This window comes from Dermacentor variabilis, chromosome 7, assembly GCF_050947875.1.
Source record: "Dermacentor variabilis isolate Ectoservices chromosome 7, ASM5094787v1, whole genome shotgun sequence".
NCBI lineage: Eukaryota > Metazoa > Arthropoda > Arachnida > Ixodida > Ixodidae > Dermacentor > Dermacentor variabilis.
This window is the reverse complement of record NC_134574.1, coordinates 68,172,114-68,189,962: the sequence shown is the minus strand read 5'-3', so window position 1 is coordinate 68,189,962 and position 17,849 is coordinate 68,172,114. Positions and strand designations below refer to the sequence as shown.

At 52.3% G+C, this 17,849-nt stretch overlaps 1 protein-coding gene across 1 annotated transcript in view; it reads right to left on the bottom strand.

Annotated features, from left to right (window-relative positions):
- The window catches only part of LOC142588684 (uncharacterized), a 109,229-nt gene that overhangs the window by 30,262 nt on the left and 61,118 nt on the right, over window positions 1-17,849 (bottom strand). Inside the window, exons 7-10 of the mRNA XM_075700506.1 lie at window positions 15,811-16,886; window positions 14,501-14,631; window positions 13,818-14,047; window positions 9,910-10,651 (exon numbers count right to left, since the gene is read on the bottom strand). Coding sequence (XP_075556621.1) covers window positions 9,910-10,651; window positions 13,818-14,047; window positions 14,501-14,631; window positions 15,811-16,886 — 2,179 coding nt within the window. The remainder of the gene's footprint in view (window positions 1-9,909; window positions 10,652-13,817; window positions 14,048-14,500; window positions 14,632-15,810; window positions 16,887-17,849) is intronic.

Genomic DNA, 17,849 nt, shown 5'->3' with positions numbered 1-17,849 from the left:
GAGTATGTGACCCGGCTGACTATCAGGCTGTTGACCAACCTGAGTGCGTCCTCCTCTTTCATGCCATATATCTTGTGTGCCACTCTGCTAATCATTCGGCCCACCTGTCCTGCTGCTTTGTTTAGCAGGCAGATTGCGTGGCTGCATTTCCGGCTTCCTTGCTGCCACATGCCAAGGACTCTAATCATCTTTTGTTCCGGGATGTTCTGTCCTTCTAGCCTTACTTCGAGCGGGGCATCAGTGGGGTGTCTGCCCACCCTGAGGAGTTCAGATTTCTCCGTGGAGCATCTGAGGCCTCTTTGCTTTGTGTATTCTTCGATGCAGGTGGCAGCTTCTTCTAGTGCCTCTTGTTTATCCCCTAGTGAGCCTTGAGTAGTCCAGATCGTTATGTCGTCCGCGTACATTGCGTGACTGATTCCTTGGATCTTGCTAAGTTTCTTGGTAAGGTTGACCATTGCTATGTTGAAGAGTACTGGCGAGATTACTGAGCCCTGCGGAGTGCCCTTGCATGGCGTTTGAAAGGCGTCACTCCATAGGTCTCCCAGGCCTACTGTCGCTGTTCTGTGGGTTAGGAAGCTTCTGATATAGTCATTGACTTTCTTCCCGCAATTAGTGGTGTTAATCCCCTCCATAATGGCGGCGTGGGACACGTTGCAAAGGCTCCCTTGATGTCGATGGCCATGACCACGTTTTCCCCGTTTTTCGGCATTGTCTCGAGTACCTGTTCCGTTAGCTGTAGCAAGATATCTTGGGTAGAAAAGTTTGCCCTGAAGCCGAACATGGTGTTGGGGTACCATCCTCCGTCTTCAAGATGCGTTTGGATTCTTCGGGCCACTATTCTTTCGTACAGCTTGCCTAGGCATGATGTAAGCGAAATTGGTCTGAGATTTTCAATTTGGAGTTTTTTGCCGGGTTTGGGAATCATCACCACTACGGCGTGTTTCCACTCCGCTGGTACTTTGCCTTCCTCCCATAGTTTGTTGAGGTAGAGGGTGAGCTGATCAATTGCTTCGTCGCTGAGGTTTCGAATTGGCGAGTTTTGTCCGCCCCTGCTGCTGTGTTCTTTGTTGTAGCCCTTACAGTCTCGACGACCTCATCTCTTGTGATGGGTCGGTCTGTAGTTGAATTTTCTTCACCCTGGTAGTCGCCTCGGTAGCCTTCTACCCAGATCTTTCCGTAGCATTTTCCCGTACTGCTTGGAGCACTTGTTCTTCTGTTCCTTCATGCTGGTGGATTAACCTCTGAATGAATTTGCTGCTTTCCGCCTTGCTGTTGCTCGGATCCATGAGTGTTCTGAGGATATGCCATGTTCTGGCTGTGCTTAGGGTGCCATTCAGTGAGGTACTAAACTGCTGCCACCCCGGCCTTGCCAGCTGCGTTGCATACTCCTCTGCTTGCTGAGTTATTTCGGCAATTTTCTTCTTAAGCGTTCTATTTAGCTTCTGACGCTTCCACCGCTTGGTTAGGCCTCGTCGTGCCTTCCATAGCCTGAGGAGTCGTTTGTCCAGTACTGGTGCTTGTTCTGTTCGTTCCACTTCTTCTGTGCAGAGATCTCTTATTTGTCTGAGCTGTTGGCCCCAATCCTCGACCGAGGTTATGTCCCCTTTCAGCTGTTTACAGTGGACTCGAAAGGCATCCCAGTCTGTCAGACTTGCCTTGCCAATCTTCCTCCCGATGATTTCTGCCTCTGTGCTGACCCTGATGATGTAGTGGTCGCTGCCGAGGTTTTCCTGCAAGTTCTCCCATTCGGCTCGCTTAGCGCCCCTGACAAAGGTTAGTTCGGGACACGTGTCCACGCTTACGCTATTGTCCTGTCTGGTGGGTTGGCTTTCATCTGCGAGTAGCTCGCAGCCTATGTTTTCTGCAGCTGTGCAGATACTGCGCCCGTTCTTGTCTTCGATTCTACTGCCCCACTGCGGACTCTTTGCATTGAAGTCTCCTGCTATTGTTAGGGTGTTTTGCCCTGCAAGCTTCTTCGCTTCCGCAAAAAACTTAATGAAGTTTCCTCTGTTTTAGGTGGGCTATATAGATTGATTACGAGAGTGCTCTTAGCTTTCTTTTTCCGTTTTGGAATCACTTCGGTTACTATATGTTCTAGCTGTGTGTCTTCTAGTTCCTTATGTGCTATGGTTGTTATTTTGTTGCTTATTAAAGTTGCTGTTCGTCCATTTTCCTGACACGTATATCCTTTTAGGGTTGGGATGCAATTTGTTTCCTGTACTAGTATTAAATCTGGTGGATTTCCTCTAGTGTTAATGAACTGTTGCAGGAGCCCTTGCTTGCGCTTGTAGCTCCTGCAGTTCCACTGCCAAATCTCTAATTGGTTTGGTCCGGCCATGTTGATGTATTGGTGTTGTTATTTGTTCCCTGGGATTCTGATCCGAACCTGCGCTCGTTGTAGAGGCGGTCTCTGGCGTCGTTTACTGTTCTCTGTGTAGTTTGATTCTTTACGTAGTTGCGGAAGCTCTGGTCTTGCAGGGCTATCTTTTGATTTAGCTGCTGCATTTCCTGCTGCATTTGCTGCTGTATTTGCGGCATGAAAGCTTTGAGGTCTTCAATTGAGGTGTTCCCCTCGCTAGTTTGCGGGCTCTCTATATGTTGCTGCTGCGGTGATGGCGCCCTAACTGGTGAGAAACCTGCCTTTCTCATCTCTTGTATTTCCTGAATTAGGTCGTCTATTCTTTTCCTCAGCTGCCGGGTTTCTTCGCGACAGAGCTCAAGCTCCTTTTTAAGATTACTGTTTTCGGCACAAAGCCTCTTCTCGTTTTCTGTCTGCATGCTGATGTTATTGGTTATGTTGGGCGGAGCAAAAAGCGTTTTGGGAGGGCCGGCTCCCCAGCTCACCTTAACTCCGCCGCTTTTCTTCTGCTGGTTTGGCTTCGCCCAGGTCTGCTGGCCCGCACCGCCCAGGGGTGGCTAGGACTCGTCCCTCTCCCGGCTTCCGCCCTGGCCTTGACTGCGGCTGCGCCCTCGGCTGCGGCTCCTCGATTCACTCCGGTAGTCGCTCCGTCGCTCTTGATCTTCATTCCGGAACCAGCGCGGTCGCCTTGATCCGCTTCTGCTCCTGCTGCGTCCCCGCCGCTGCTGGCCCTGGGGTCCCCATCGTAGTTCGTTTGTCGACTTTAGGCATTGTTTGCAGTCCTTCGTGCCCGCCGCGTGGGAGCCCCCACACAGCAGACACTTGGGTGTACATTGATGATGTTCTTCCGGATCTTTCTGGCCACATTGCTTGCAAGCTCTGATCCCGGGGGTCGGGCAGACGTCCGACCGGTGACCTCGCTGGCAACAAATATAGCAAACTGGCCGCGTTGGTCTGTATGGATAACACCACATCTCTCCCCCGTAGTACAAAACTTGCTTGGGGAGGATGAGGCCATCAAAGGTGATAACAGCTGTGCTAGATCGGCCTAGCATTCTCGCCGCTAAAATCTTCACCCCTTGCGTGCGTGTTCGTAAGTTTGTCTTGAGTTCTTCGGCGGGGGTCCCCAGGTCCACCCCGTGAATGATCCCACGCAGCGTTCCCTCCGGCGCCGCCACGTGCGCGTTGACTTCGTAGCTGTGCTCACCGACCTTCACTTGCGTGATGCGCCTGACTTGCTGAGCAGCACTTACGTTGTCTGTACTAATTATGATGATCTTTGAGCCCATGCGGAGCCGGATGATGAGGTCTTCAGCCCTGCATCCGTGTCCGGTGGCCGCAACCACCGCTCGCGCCACTTGGTGTGTCTGCAGGTTTTTCACTGCGAGTCCCTTCGGCCGGAGGACTATCTTTAAATCATCTCTGAGGAGCAGAGGCAGTCTCCTCCTCGGCGCTCTCTCTCCCTCTCCTTGCTTGGCCACAGCTGGTGCGCCATCTGCGCTCTTCGTCGACAATAGGGAATTTTCATTCCCTAGCTTCTTTCCCGCCAAAAGTTCTGCTTGTCCGCTACGTTGTCGATTTCTTTGCCGCTTGGATATGGCGATCTCCCAATCCGCGTCTGTGTCCTTGCCTTGATTTGCTTATGACATTGGTGTCGCTGGGGTGCTGCCTTTGAGGGCTTGAGTAGTTACCGCTGCTACGTGGGCGAGGGTCACCCCGGCGGCGTCGCTGAAATCTTCATCCATAATTTCATGGGTTTCCGCCACGAAACTTGTCGAAACTTGGGGTGGTAGGTGTGCTAGGTTGGGGTTGATGGCTCGGGACATCGCTCCAGGCTCCTCTGCCGCTGGCCGAGGCTGGGAGGGTCGCGGAGCCCCGCTACCGTACTAGGCCTAATGGGCCTAGCTTCTGCCGGCCACGTAGGAAATCTTCAAGCTCGAGTAAATCCAAAAATAGTGGACCCACCGGCTCGAAAATGGTGTCCTCGTGGTCCGTTCCGCTTCCGGCGTCGGTTCCGACCAAAATTTGGACGGTCCAATTGGGTTAGACGGGTCAAAAATCCTGAAAACTACGGAGCGCATGTGAAGCAGCAGCCAGAGTCCCTCGATTTCTTCTTCCTCCCCGTCGACTAGAAAAGTGTTTCCGCAGACATCTCCATTCGAGTCTACAACTACGCAGTCCCTGCTCTCGTGGACACCGACGCCGATTATTCGGTTTTGATTCCCGAACTACCTGCTGAATTGAGAAAGGTCACGATGCCATGGCACAGACCAAGCCATCGGACAGCAGCTGGTCATCTCTTGACGCCGATTGGGAGATGCGCCGACAAGCTCCAAATCCGTCAGTCAACGTAGGTTGCTTACTGTATATTGTTGCGCGAGTGCTCGCTGAAAGTGATCCTTGGGATGTATTTTTTTCGCTAGCACGGTGCTGTTATCGATCTTCTGGAGCTGATTATAACGTTTACCGACAACTACGCCCCGGTATTGCAAGATAGTACCACGCGCAAGACAGCACTGCTTCTTTTTAATAACACTGACACACTCCCGCCGCGAGCTAGTATGTTCGTAACTGTCGAATACGACGGCGGCCATAACAAAAGCATAGCTGATGCAAATTTGTCGGTGCTCTTGGCTCGGCAAGTGTGTGTCGTTAGCGGCATTATTCAACAGAACCGCCGAATGACTGAGCTTTAGGTTATGAACTTCAGCGGCGAGTACCAACACCTGGCAAAGCGAACAGCCATTGCTCACTTTGAATATATTAGGGATGCAATAGGTGTTACGCTTGCCAAGCTTTCTGCAACCGCCAAGAGTGACACCGCGGCTGTCAGTGCAGTCAATGTAAATCCTGAGCTCTTAACCCCACAGAAAAAGCGAATACAAAGTAGTTTATGCATGTTAAACGATTGTTTCGTATCCACGTCAAAAGTAACACAGACCCCCATCACGAAGCACCTTACACAGGCCAAACCGAACGTCCCATGCGTAAGCACGCCTACTGCGAGTCACAAAAGCAGCAAGAGGCGATTCGTTTTCCAGTGAAGCAAATTGTAGACAATGACGTAATTCAGCCCTCAACCAGCCCATACATGTCCCTCGTTGCACTTCTCAAGAAGAAGGACGGCACTCTTCGGTTTCGTTTGGATTAGCGCAAACTGAACAGCGTGACGAAAAAACATGTATACCCTCTTCCCCTCGAAAATGACTCTCCACACCGTCTTCGACATGCCCGATACTTCTCCTCAATGGATTTACGCAGCGAATACTGGCAGATAGAAGTTGATGGACGAGATCGCGAAAAGACTGCTTTCGTAACTCCTGATGGCCTGTACTAATTTAAGGTGCTGCCCTTTGGATTATGATCATCTTCTGCGCGATCTTTCAAAGGATGATGGACACCGTAATTTCAGGTCTTAAGTGGGAATCATCTCGCCTATTCATACGGCGTCGTTATTTTCTCTCGGAAGTTTGAACAACACTTGCAGCGACATCAGCCTGAGTCCTTGCAATTCGATCTGCAGGCCTGTCGTTGAAACTTCAAAAATGCGATTTTGGTTATCCGAAACTGAAGTCCTCAGCTACGTTGTTAGTAATGAAGGTGTTTGGCCAGACCAAGAAAAGAGTATGCATGTTGCCGTATTTACACCAAAAGCCAACAAACGTGACGGGCGTCGCTTCTTGGGCCGCTCCTCATACTACAGACGCTTTGTGGAGAATTTTCCAAGATCGCAGAACCCCTCGCACTTCTTGCGAAGGAGGAATTCCCGTTTGTTTGGGGTCCGGAGCATATAGCGGCCTTCTCCGTGCTTCAGCAGTGCCTCCAGACACCGCGCTTACTTACACACTTTGACGCAGATGCCGATACTGAACTGCACACTGATGATAGCAACATTGGCCTCGATGCAGCCCTCATGCCGTGGCAAGATGGCGTTGAACGTGATATCACTTACGGTAGCCGCACTTTAATCTATGCAGAAACGAACTACTCTACCACTGAAAAGGAACGCTTAGCTGTCTGTGTGTTAGCTAAGTTTCGGCCATATTTATACGCTCGTCCGTTCAGAGTGGTTACCGTCCAGCATGCGCTTTGTTGGCTAGCGAATTTCAAGGACCCTTCAGGACTTCTTGGCAGGTGGAGCCTTCGTGCTCAAGAATTTGATGTAAAAATCGTCTACAAGTTTGGCCCAAGGCACACTGACGCTGACTATCTTTCACGCGCTCCACTTGCAACGGTGTCACGTGATGCTGATAATGATGGTCGTTTCCCTTGCGTTGTTATTATATCTGACTTGCATCGGCAACAGCGGGACGATTTAGAACTCGGGCAACTTATCGACTATCTTGAAGGCCAAAGTTCGCATCCACTACGGGCATTCACACGTTCACCATCTTCCTTCTGTCGCCCCAACAATGTCTTGTATAAAAAGAATTGGACATCTCCTTGTCGTTCCATCCGCGCTCGTTGCCGATATTCTGTCTGCCTGCCATGATGAGCCCTCTGCCACAACGCTGACAATTGAAGGGTGACCCTCACGTAACGTACGTGGACGTGGCAGCGTACCCTGTAGGAGGCCTCTTCGCGGTAGCCGCCGTGAACGGGAGAGAGAACTACTTGACCCTCGAAACCTCCGTCAGGGCAGAGACCTCAGCTCTGGCTGAGACCATAGCCGTGGCGCTAGTAATAAAGCAAGAAGACAGAGTAGGCAGGGAAGTTCATGTCGTTACCGACTCGCAACAGACCTGCCGTAACTTTACCAACAGACAAACACCGCTGGTGGCGACTCGGATTTTAGCCTCGAGGCTGCAAGAATCCTATAAGATCACGTGGACGCTGGGGCACGCAGGCCTGGAGGGGAACCAAAGGGCGAACGCCTTAGCTCGAGCGCTAATCAGCCGAGCGGGGCCAAACCTATCGTCTCATCAATCCCCACCCTTTACCTTCATGCCCCTGCCATCCAATTACTGCGACCGACTCGAGATCCAGCCACTCAACCGCAGGATTTATCCTCCCCCTCACAGAAAGCTCAGCACTGAAGAGGAAGTAGCTCTCAGACTTACTCAGACAAACAGATTCTCAAATTCTCAAGCCTACAAATATACAGCAAAATGCTCCCACAAACAAAACGCGGCAGCTGCCCCTGGTGCGGCGACACACGCCATACACTCTTTCCCATCTCGTCGGGGTGCGGGGGCAAACCTCAACACTTAAAGACGCCTAGCACGTCATTTGAGCGGTGGGAGGTACAGCTGACTGGCGATACCCTGACGGGACAAGAAGCTCTCGTCCAGCAAGTACGTCGAACAGTCATGGCCAATGGAGTCCTGGAATGAGGACACCACCCACTAGACCTCAAGAGCAACGACCTCGATGGTCCCAAATAAATATTTTCTCTCTCTCTCTCTCTCTCCGTCCGCCTGCCACAATGAGCCCTATTCAGGCTATTTGGGATTCGCGCGTACCTTGGGCCGAATTCGACAACGCTACTATGGCCTAAACTTCCTGAGGAAGTCAAGCATTACGTGAAACCTTGCCGCGACTGCCTGCGCTGAAAGACTGCAGTTCAGTGCCCAGTAGGTATTCTAAAGCCTGTTTCACCGCCGACACAAGGATTTCTACAAATCATCATGGTCTTGCTCGGGTCATTCGTTAAGTCTTTTGCTGGCAACCGCCATATCGTGGTTGCTACTGATTACCTGACGCGATGCTGCGAAACTGGAGCCTTCCAGCAAGCCACTACCAGTGACGTTGCGCCCTTCTTCATCCACAACATAGTCCTCTGGTATGGTGCACCAGAAGTGGTCATTACAGATCGTGGTACAGCTTTCACAACTCAGATAATGCATTATGTTATGATGCTTAGTGGTACAGCTCATCGCCGCGCCACTGTGAACCATTCTGAGACCAATAGTCTTACAGAGACGTTAAATAAGACAATCGCTGACATGCTTCCATGTATGTCGACAGAGAATACAAGAACTGGGATGATGTTTTGCCTTGCCTTACACTCGCATACAACGCTGCTGCTCAAGAAACTACTGGGTTCACTACTTCCAGTTTGCTCCACGACCGCGAGTCAACAGCCATGGTGGACATAATGCTCCTCCCCAAACAATACGACATTACCATTTACCCGGAGGAATTTACCCGGCTCGCAGAGCAAGCTCGCAAGCTTGCACGCGAGCGAATGCTGAATCGGCAATCCATAGACTCCCAGATGTATAACGCTCGCCGTCGCGAGGTACTCTACGAACCCGGTGATCAAATTTGGATATGGACCCTGATTCGCTAAACCGGCCGGTCGGTAATGCTACTGCGCCGCTACTTCGGCCGCTACAGTGACCTCCGTCACCTCAGCGAGCTGAACTACGAAGTTCTCCCTGAAGGCACGAGTTGGCGATTCCGTCGCGCGCAGCCTATGGATATTATCGATGTTTCCATGATAGAAACCGTATCACTCACGCTGACGAGGCCATTCTCAATTCCACGCGCTTTCATCCCGCTTGTGTGAGTTTCCTCTCGACAAGCTTTATCAGTGTTGCCGTGTAAGTGCTTTGTTCTTTTTTTCCTCTGTTTCGCACGTGAATCATCGAGACGATGCTTTCTGGAAGGGGGTAATGACATGACCGCAACACTTGGCTGTGTAGTGAGCTTGCCGCTTCTGCAGAAGGTGAGGCCTACGATGACCAAGACGCACTCTCAGTTAGGGTATCCAAACTTAATAGCTTTAGTTATATATATAGTAATGTGACTGTGTATATCCGAAGCAAGGAAAGTCTCAGAATAAATAATACAGATATTAAATAAATGTGGCTTAAGCAGCATTGCGCATGACTACATTGCTTGAATGCTAATTGCATTACCATCGAGAGTCATCGTGAGATGGATTCTGCCGTAATATTTTTCTATTCCGCACATGATATTCTGCACCCGAACCCATTCTTCGTTCACCTTAAAGTTACAGGCCACTAATATATATTCCTTGGCGCGAATTAGCTCTTGCTGTTAGCTTTATCATATTATCATATTATATGATAATATGATAACATACTATGATAACTTATCATATTATGTTTCATGCATGAAGGAGGGTTATCGACACGCGGCATGGACTTAGCGTGTGCCCAACGGAAATATTCCTGCGAAATTTTGTGGTACAAACAGTGAGGCCTAAGTTATGAAGAAATAATTTTGAAACTCTTCTATAACGTCGTGCATGTGCCCGCACTCATGCACGAATGCTTGGCGTGGTCAACAACGAAAGCTTACGTGCCACGGAATCCCATAAAACGTTGAATGTCGGAGCAGCATTTTATGGAATCCCACAGAACCGCACTTACTAGTAAAATCTAGAAGTGAGAATACGGTGCGGAACTGTGGGGTTCGGGACATATTAAGCTTTTTATCGGATCCCGTGCTTTGTAAGATCTTTTTGTCCACTGTACATGACTTCCTTATTGTTCAGCTACAATAATACTTTAAAACCTGCCTGTTGTTAGCGCGCGAATCATTTATGAACTATGAAAGCTGATACGAGACCAGTGGCTCACCTCTAATTGGGGCAGGTCATTGAATGCTCCTTCCATTGAAGAAATGCGGTTAAATTGAAGTTCCACTTCCTTCAGCAATCTTGTTTTTATGAAAAGGTTTGTAGGTAACTTGTGTATATTATTGTACGACAACGTCACATAGCGGAGTTCGGGTAAGCCGTACAGATATTCCTCGTCGATTGTCTGTATTTCGTTGAAGCTGAGATCCAGTAACCACAGTTTTGAAAAAGTAAGCATTCCTTGAAGATGCTTGATGGGATTCCTCTGTATTCTGAGCCTTTGAAGACGCTTTGCAGCGGTCAAACCAAGGGGAACACCTTGCAGTTCATTTTTATACAGCCGCATATATGACAAGGTCGTCATAGCACGTGCGGCTGCTTCCCCGATGTCGTGTAGACTGCAATTATTTATGCGTAGCGCTAAAATTGAGCTGTTGGCAAACCACCAGGCTTGCAATTCCGTGATATTGAAGTTCGCCAAGGTGAGCCTGTTGATGTAGACCCCCTGTAGCTTTTGCATGTCGGCATTTAATTCGCTACCTACGACTCTGGCGTTACATGTGACTTTGGGGCCGTGTTTACTCCACGAGCACGCACAGCGGGTTAGGGCAGGGCATGGGGTGTTAGCTTCCTCTTCACTAAAGGCCTCTGATAAATATATTGCGACTGCCAGTGTAAATACTAAGCACAGCTTTCGCTCATGGCATGAATCTGTTGTGGACCACGAATGCATTTCCATAACACTTTCCGTTTAACTCGTCGCAGAATACGCTTCACATGATAATGAATAGGGCTCACCGCTTGTTCGTGGCATAGTAGGTGGACATGGTTTCGGCACAGCTAACTCCAGCAAAGCGCCGAACAGAGCACCAGTTGTACACATCGATTATATTTCTTGGAAAACAGCATCACTAATGGCGCCGCCAGCTTACCGACATAAATCTGCCCAGTTTTCGCGACTTGTACAAAAATAAATCTGATCGATTTACTAAAATAGCCTGGTCCTTTTGATGAAGCCCTCGTGTTGCGGCACTAATGTTCCTTGCTGAAGTCTTCAGTGTCACGGGCGTGGCGCAACGCTTATTTTACATTTTACGAAAGCGCAAAAATTGCACCTCGCCATAAAGGAACTGAGCTATTCCATGACTTCAGAAGCACACAGACGTGGCACTTCGTTGGTTTGAACATGCCGAGCTCCCAATACGATATTACAAATGAAACCTTCGAGGAGGTCGCAGGGTTTTTCTTGTTGGATGGGTTCTGCTAGCTGGCACTAAAAAGACACAGCAGCGTGCGCCGAAGAAACAGCCCTGAACGCGAATGCCCATTCCGTTGAGACAACAACGAGAGTGGCAACGTTGTTATCAACGCGGACAAGTTAGAAGGAAGGACATCCGCCGGATGCCTGGGAAGTTGTTGCCGGATACAGCTGCATCGCTGCTGTTGATAACATATCCAGAGTCAGCCCTTGCGCCAATCTTCAAGTTCCTAAAGGGACACTAAACGCAAATATTAGGTGAAGCAATAGTGATGTATTAGTGCTTGAGAATCTCTAAGGTGACAATATTGCCACAGGGATGAGAGTAGCCGAAAGGGACAGGAGGAGGAGGAAAGAACTTTATTGGGTCCTGAGGAACCCTTTCCCACCCACTCTTGGTTTAGTGGTCGGCAGGGGTCGCGGGCCGCACCCACGTTGGGACGGGAAGCCCGTGAGCCTCCGCCCTTTCGTGAGCCCTCTGGACGGCCCGGAGCTGGGTCTGGTGGTCGTCGCTTCGCAGGGCGTCCATCCAGCCTTCTTCTTTGCTGAACACGGTGCCGCTTAACGCGGAGCATTGCCAAAGCATGTGCGATAGCGAGCAGTACGATTCGCCGCAATCCGGACATTGCGGCTCTACGTCCGATGAATAAAGGCTCATTCTGCCTCTCGAGGGGAACGACCTTGTTTGCAACATTCTGAATATAGATGACTGTGGTCTAGTAAGTTTAGCGTGGGGGAGCGGGAAGGTCCTCCTCGACAGCTGATAATGCGTTATTTCGTTGAAGGTGAGCAGCGGGTCTCGGTGCTCCCCTCCCTCCCCGCCACTTCGCTCGCCACGATCGCCGCGGTGCGTGAGTCCTCGCGCGCGTCCGTGTGCCAGCTCGTTGGCTTTGGGAAAGTCGGGGTGCACGTAGGCCCCCATGTGGGCTGGGAACCATTTGAGGATGTGATGACCCGCGGCTCCCGCGCTGCCGAGGATGGCCGCCGCTTTCCGCGATATCGAGCCCGAGGCGAATGCTCTGGCCGCCGATCGCGAATCTGTGTATACGTAAGGACGTTCGGGGTCCCTCATTGCCATGGCTATTGCCACCTGCTCGGCCACCTCGGACGTTACACCCTTGACCGATGCTGCGTTGATGATCGTGCCATCCCAGCGTATCGAGACGGCCGCGTACCGGTCGCTGCGCCCGTACTGGGCCGCGTCTACAAATGCCGCCAGTCCCGGACAGCTGGCGGTTGATTTCAGCAGTGCTCGGGCCCTCGCCCTTCGGCGCCCCTCGTTGAATTGCGGGTGGACGTTTCTCGGAAGCGGTTCTACCTTGAAAGTGCCCCTTACCGCTGCGCTGAGCGCGACGCTGCGTGCGGTGCACTCTGCCTCGGCATTTATCCCTGCTTCTTCTAGGATGCGTCTGCCGGCCCTGGTAGTCGACAGCCGCACGACCTATGCCTTGGTCTGTGCTTCGATTATTTCTGCTAGCGAATTGTGGACCCCTAGCCGATCGAGCCGCTCCGTGCGTGTACTGATCGGAAGACCTAGCACCCTCTTGATGCTCTTGCGCAACAGTGTGTCTATCTTGGCCGCGTCTCTCTTGGTCCATTTTAGCGCCGAGGCTACGTAATTTACGTGACTCATGAGGAAGGCGTGGTAAAGTCTGATGAGATTGCTCTCGCTGAGCCCTCCCCTGCGGTTGGTCACCCTTAGGATCAGCCGGAGCATGTTCTCCGTTTTGGACGTGAGTCTCATGACCGTTTGGGTGTTACCGCCTTTAGCCTCAATTAGCAGCCCCAGGATTCTTATAGTGTCCACTCTGGGGATCGGCTGGCCGTCACTCGTGTGTAATTTGATTGGTATTTGATCTATCGGCGTCAAATTCCTCATGCCTTGTTTCGAGGGCCTGTAGAGCAACAGTTCCGATTTGCTGGGTGACAGACGGAGTCCCGTTTCCTTCAGGTACTCTTCCGTTGTGTCCAGCGCTTCTTGAAGAGCCCGCTCGACTTCTGCGTCGGACCCTCCCGGGCACCACACCGTAATATCGTCTGCGTACAGGGCGTGATTGACGTTGGTCACTCTCGTCAGCCGGTCCGAGAGCCCTTTCAATGCTAGATTGAATAATAGCGGGGAGAGCACCGCCCCTTGTGGGGTGCCCCTCGCGCCCAGCGTGTACCAATCGGACGTGGCCTGTCCTATTTTGATCGTGGCTTTCCTGTCTCTGAGGAAGGAGCCTATGTAAGAGTGGAATTTCCGGCCGAGCCCCATCACCGAGATCGTTTCCATTAGAAATCTGTGTTTCACCGTGTCGAACGCTTTCGTTAGGTCCAGGGCCAGTATGCCCCTGGTGTCTCTGGTTATTCCGTCGATTATGTGCTTTTTGAGTTGTAACATTACGTCCTGTGTGGAGAGGCCCGGTCTGAAGCCCACCATGTTATGTGGGAAGAGGCCCTCTCTCTCTATGTACCGCGATACTCGGTTGTGTATGGCATGTTCCGCCGTCTTGCCTACGCACGAGGTCAGCGATATTGGCCGCATGTTTTCCGCCGCAAGTGGTTTACCGGGTTTCGGTATTAGTATGACCGAGGCCTCTTTCCAGACCTCTGGTACTTGTCCCGTTTCCCACGCTCTGTTGATTTCTTCGGTGAGCTTCTTGACCGACTTTCCGTCTAGGTTTCTTAACAGTTTATTCGAGACCCCGTCAGGGCCCGTCGCGGAGCGTCCGTTGAGGCCTTGTAAGGCATCCCAAATTTCCGATTCCGTGAAGGGCGCGTCGAGTTCTTCGACCTCTGTGCCGGCGTATTGCGGATAGTCGCCATCGCCTGACGGGCCGAGTGGCAGATACGTCTCCGCCAGCTCCTTTAGGAACTCGCTCTCCGTTTTGCCCTGCTCCTTTTGTTTGTGTAAAATCCTGTCAATTGCCAATCTCTGATTGCCTTTGGATTGCTTGTCGTCTAACAGTTTCTTTAGGAGGTTCCATTTGCGCCCGGTTCTCATTTGTCCGTCTACCGACGCGCACACCTCGTTCCACTCTTGCTTGGAAAGCTCAATCGAGTGCGCTTCGATTTCCCGGTTTAGTGCCGCTACTTTCTTTCGCAGTCTGCGATTTAGTCTTCGCGTTTTCCACCTGGCCGTGAGGGAATGCTTTGCCTCTGATAGGTGGGCCAATCTCGCGTAGATCCTTTCCACGTTCAATTCAGTTTGGACAACCCTCGTCGCGGTGCTAACGTCCTCTTTGAGCCTTCTAAAAAGGCTGTCTAGGTCCGCATATTCGCTTTTGTCTTCCTTCCTTATTTTGCGGAAGGCGTCCTAGTCGGTGACCTTAAATTCTCTCGGTGGTGTTGCCTGGACGGGGATCGTCACCGCCAGTATGCAGTGCTCGCTGCCGAGGTTCTCGTGCAGGTTGCGCCACTCGGCCCCTCGCACGTTCTTTACGAAGGTCAGGTCGGGCGTCGTGTCCCGCGCCACCGACGTGCCTAGTCGAGTTGGATAGCAGGGGTCGGTCACCAGCTCTAGCGAGCACATGGTGACCGCCTCCAATAGCCGTTCTCCCTTAGGCATTGGCTTTGCATAACCCCAGGCTCCGTGGGGCACGTTAAAATCTCCTGCCACTATTAGCGGTGCCCCCCTGGCCATTGAGGCCGCCTTCGTTATTATCGACGTGAACGATTGTCTGCGGTCAGACGGCGGGCTGTACACGTTCACTACGAATACGCTGTTTTTCAGCCAACTGTTCGGTATGATTTCGATCGCGGTTACCTCCGCTTTCACGTTGCCTAATTTGAGATCTCGTTCCTGGAAAGAGCATTTGTTCGCGACGAGCGTTGCCACTCCGCGCTTACCCTGTTCGAATTTCGACGAGGCGACCTGGTAGCCGGGCAAGGTCGCCTCGCTACCCAAGGTTTCTTGTAAGATTATGACGTGCGGTTTGTCCGCCTGTGAGGCAACGAACTGTAGCAGCGGAGCCTTGCGCTTTTTCATGCTAGCGCAATTCCACTGCCACACGACCAGCTCTCTAGTTGGGTTGTTCGCCATGATTGATACATTGGAGTTGTGTAGCACCTGCAGGCGCCATGTGTGCTTCGATGCGCGTCACTCTTGCCGCGAGCGCTACTATGCCTTCCGCTAGTTGCTGGACCATTAGCTGCAAAGAGCTAATCGACTGCTTAATTCCCAATAGGATGCTGCTGGACTCGTGTTCCGCCAGGTTTCCCTCCTCCGTCAGGGGAGGGGCCCTGCGTTTGACCGAGCGAACCGACTGCTCCTCTTGCGGGGTCGGTGTACTTTGCGCCACCTGCTGCTGCTGTTGTTCGGCTAGCTGAGAAGTGGAACCTTGTTTCCGAAACAATTCGAAATCCGCCCTCATTTCTTCATCTCCTCTTTGAGGCGCGCGTTGTCTTCCGCTAGCTGAGCTATTCTAGGGTCTTCCATGTTATGCTTTGGCAATGCTACCTGCGTTACCTTTGATTGTGATTTCGGTTGCGGCTTTGGCCTGGCCCGGTCCGCCCAGGTCGGCCCCTCTTGAATGCGCACTTGGGAGCGGGAGCGCCCCCTGGAGAGGGAACGGCCTCTCGATCGGCTGCGCTGTCGTAGTGTCGGCGTCGTCGAACGTCCCCGTCTGGGGGCGCTTGCCACGCTGGAATCGCGTGATCTACCTTCAACCTGTTGCGGCTGGCTTTGCAGCCGCGATTTCTTGGCATTTCTGCGTTGGCGCCTCCTGCGCCGCACGACGTAAGGGATTTGGTATCGTTGCTTGCACTTGTTGTCCGCCGTCGGGTGTTGGCCCCCGCAGAGGGCGCACTTGGGCGAGCACTGGTGGTCTTCAGCCGGGTCGTTGACTCTGCAGCCGCGGCACCTCTTCTTGTGAGGATTTGGGCACACGTCGACTCTGTGGCACAAGTCACCGCACCCGTAGCACACATCGTTTTGTCGCTTGTATAGCGTGCAACGTATTAGGCTTAGGCCACACATGATATAGTTCGGCACTTTCATGCCGTCGAAGAGCACTACCACCGTCGAGCCGTTTTTGATCCGCTTGGCTTCCAAGGCCTTGGGATTTCTTTGGTTCACGATCATGGCCTGAAGCTGGGCCTCGTTGATTTCGGGGTCCACTCCTCTGATGACCCCCTTGCACGTGTTGTCCGGCGCCGCAATGTATGCGGCCACATTGTATGCGCCTTCTCTTAGGTGAAGCTTGTGAATTCCTGCGTATGCGTTGGCGTTCTTCTCAGTCGGCGTGGACACGACGAGAATGTTCTGGGTTGCGTTCGGACAAACGATGTCTTCCTCGGTCTCGTTCGGCGGGAGCGAGGCCGCCATTGCTAGCGCTTGCGCCAGGCGAATCTGACTCACTTTTTTCACGTCGAGGCCGCCTCTCGGCCTCACTATGATGCGAATGTGGTCCCTCGGTAGCCGGGGGAGCCTCGATGCGGCGACGAGGCGCTTGATCGCGCTCTGCGGGCCAGCCGTGCGGCGGCCGCCCTTCGTCTCTGCTCGTCCCTCGTTGCCTGGGTCCGGAACTGTCGGTCCCGCTCTGGCCTTCTTGTCTCTGCCCATGGCCGTCGTCCAGCCTGGGCGATTCGCTTCCTCTTGGGAGATGTCCTCTCCCTCCACGACGGTCTCCATAGCGGGCATCCTGCCGCGCACACGTCCGAGCGAGGCCTGGGCCTGCTCGCTCCTCGCCCCCGGCGATAGGCCTAGTCGGGTAGGGCTAGCTGAGCCGCAGCGTGGTCTGAACGAAAAAGTCTCGGAAATTGAAAAGAGTTCACTGACCGGAAGAAAAATCGGACATCGGCGTGTTCCTTAGAAGAAAGTGCGTCGAATAGTGCACATTTCGTTGCTAGGAATCACACAAATCAGTCCTAAAACGTGTACAGAAGCGGGAGCCGAAAATTCCACATCCGCACAGGTCGACTTCTTCTTCTTCCAGGGACAGGAAATTGTATTTACATAGTATATAAAGAGAGAGACGGCTGCAGGCTAGATGGCAGGAAAACAACACGAGCGCATATCTGATCGTCGTCTTCACCGTCTTTCTGACGCATTCTCCCACGCTCGGCGGGATGCATGATGCAGTGCGCGGGAATAACGCGTAACATAGAAGCCCCGCCGGCGAGGGCGCCGTCTCGACGCTTAAGGAGCAGGAGGATCGTGTCCGGCAACATAAGGCTTCAGCCGGAAGACGTGCGCGATATCAGTGGCGGACGCGGAAGATGATCGCCTATCTAAGCGAGCGATCTTGTACGTCACCTCAGTGATCTGGTGTGGAACCCTGTAATGCCCGGAGTAGCGGGAAAGAAGGTTGACCGACAAGCCAACGTGGCGGCAAGGCGCCCAGAGAAGGACAAAGAGCCCGGAGAGTAATTAACAACTGTGTGATGGCGATCGCAGCGGACCTTCTGGGACAGCTGGCAGGCATAAAGACGATCCCTTGCCATCTGGCGAGCCATTGCAGCCCGGGAAGCTGCATTGCGGGCGTAGTGTGTAACAGGGTGCACAGATGATGGTAAAAGAGTCTCGTACGGCAATGTGGGATGGCGGCCAAACAAGAGATAAAAGAGGGAAAAGCGGGCGGTGTCATGGCGTGACGAGTTGTAGGCAAATGTCACGTAAGGCAGGGTGCTGTCCCAATCACGGCGGTTTGAGGAAGCCTACATGGAGAGCATTGTGGTAAACTGTCAACTTTTTGTTTATC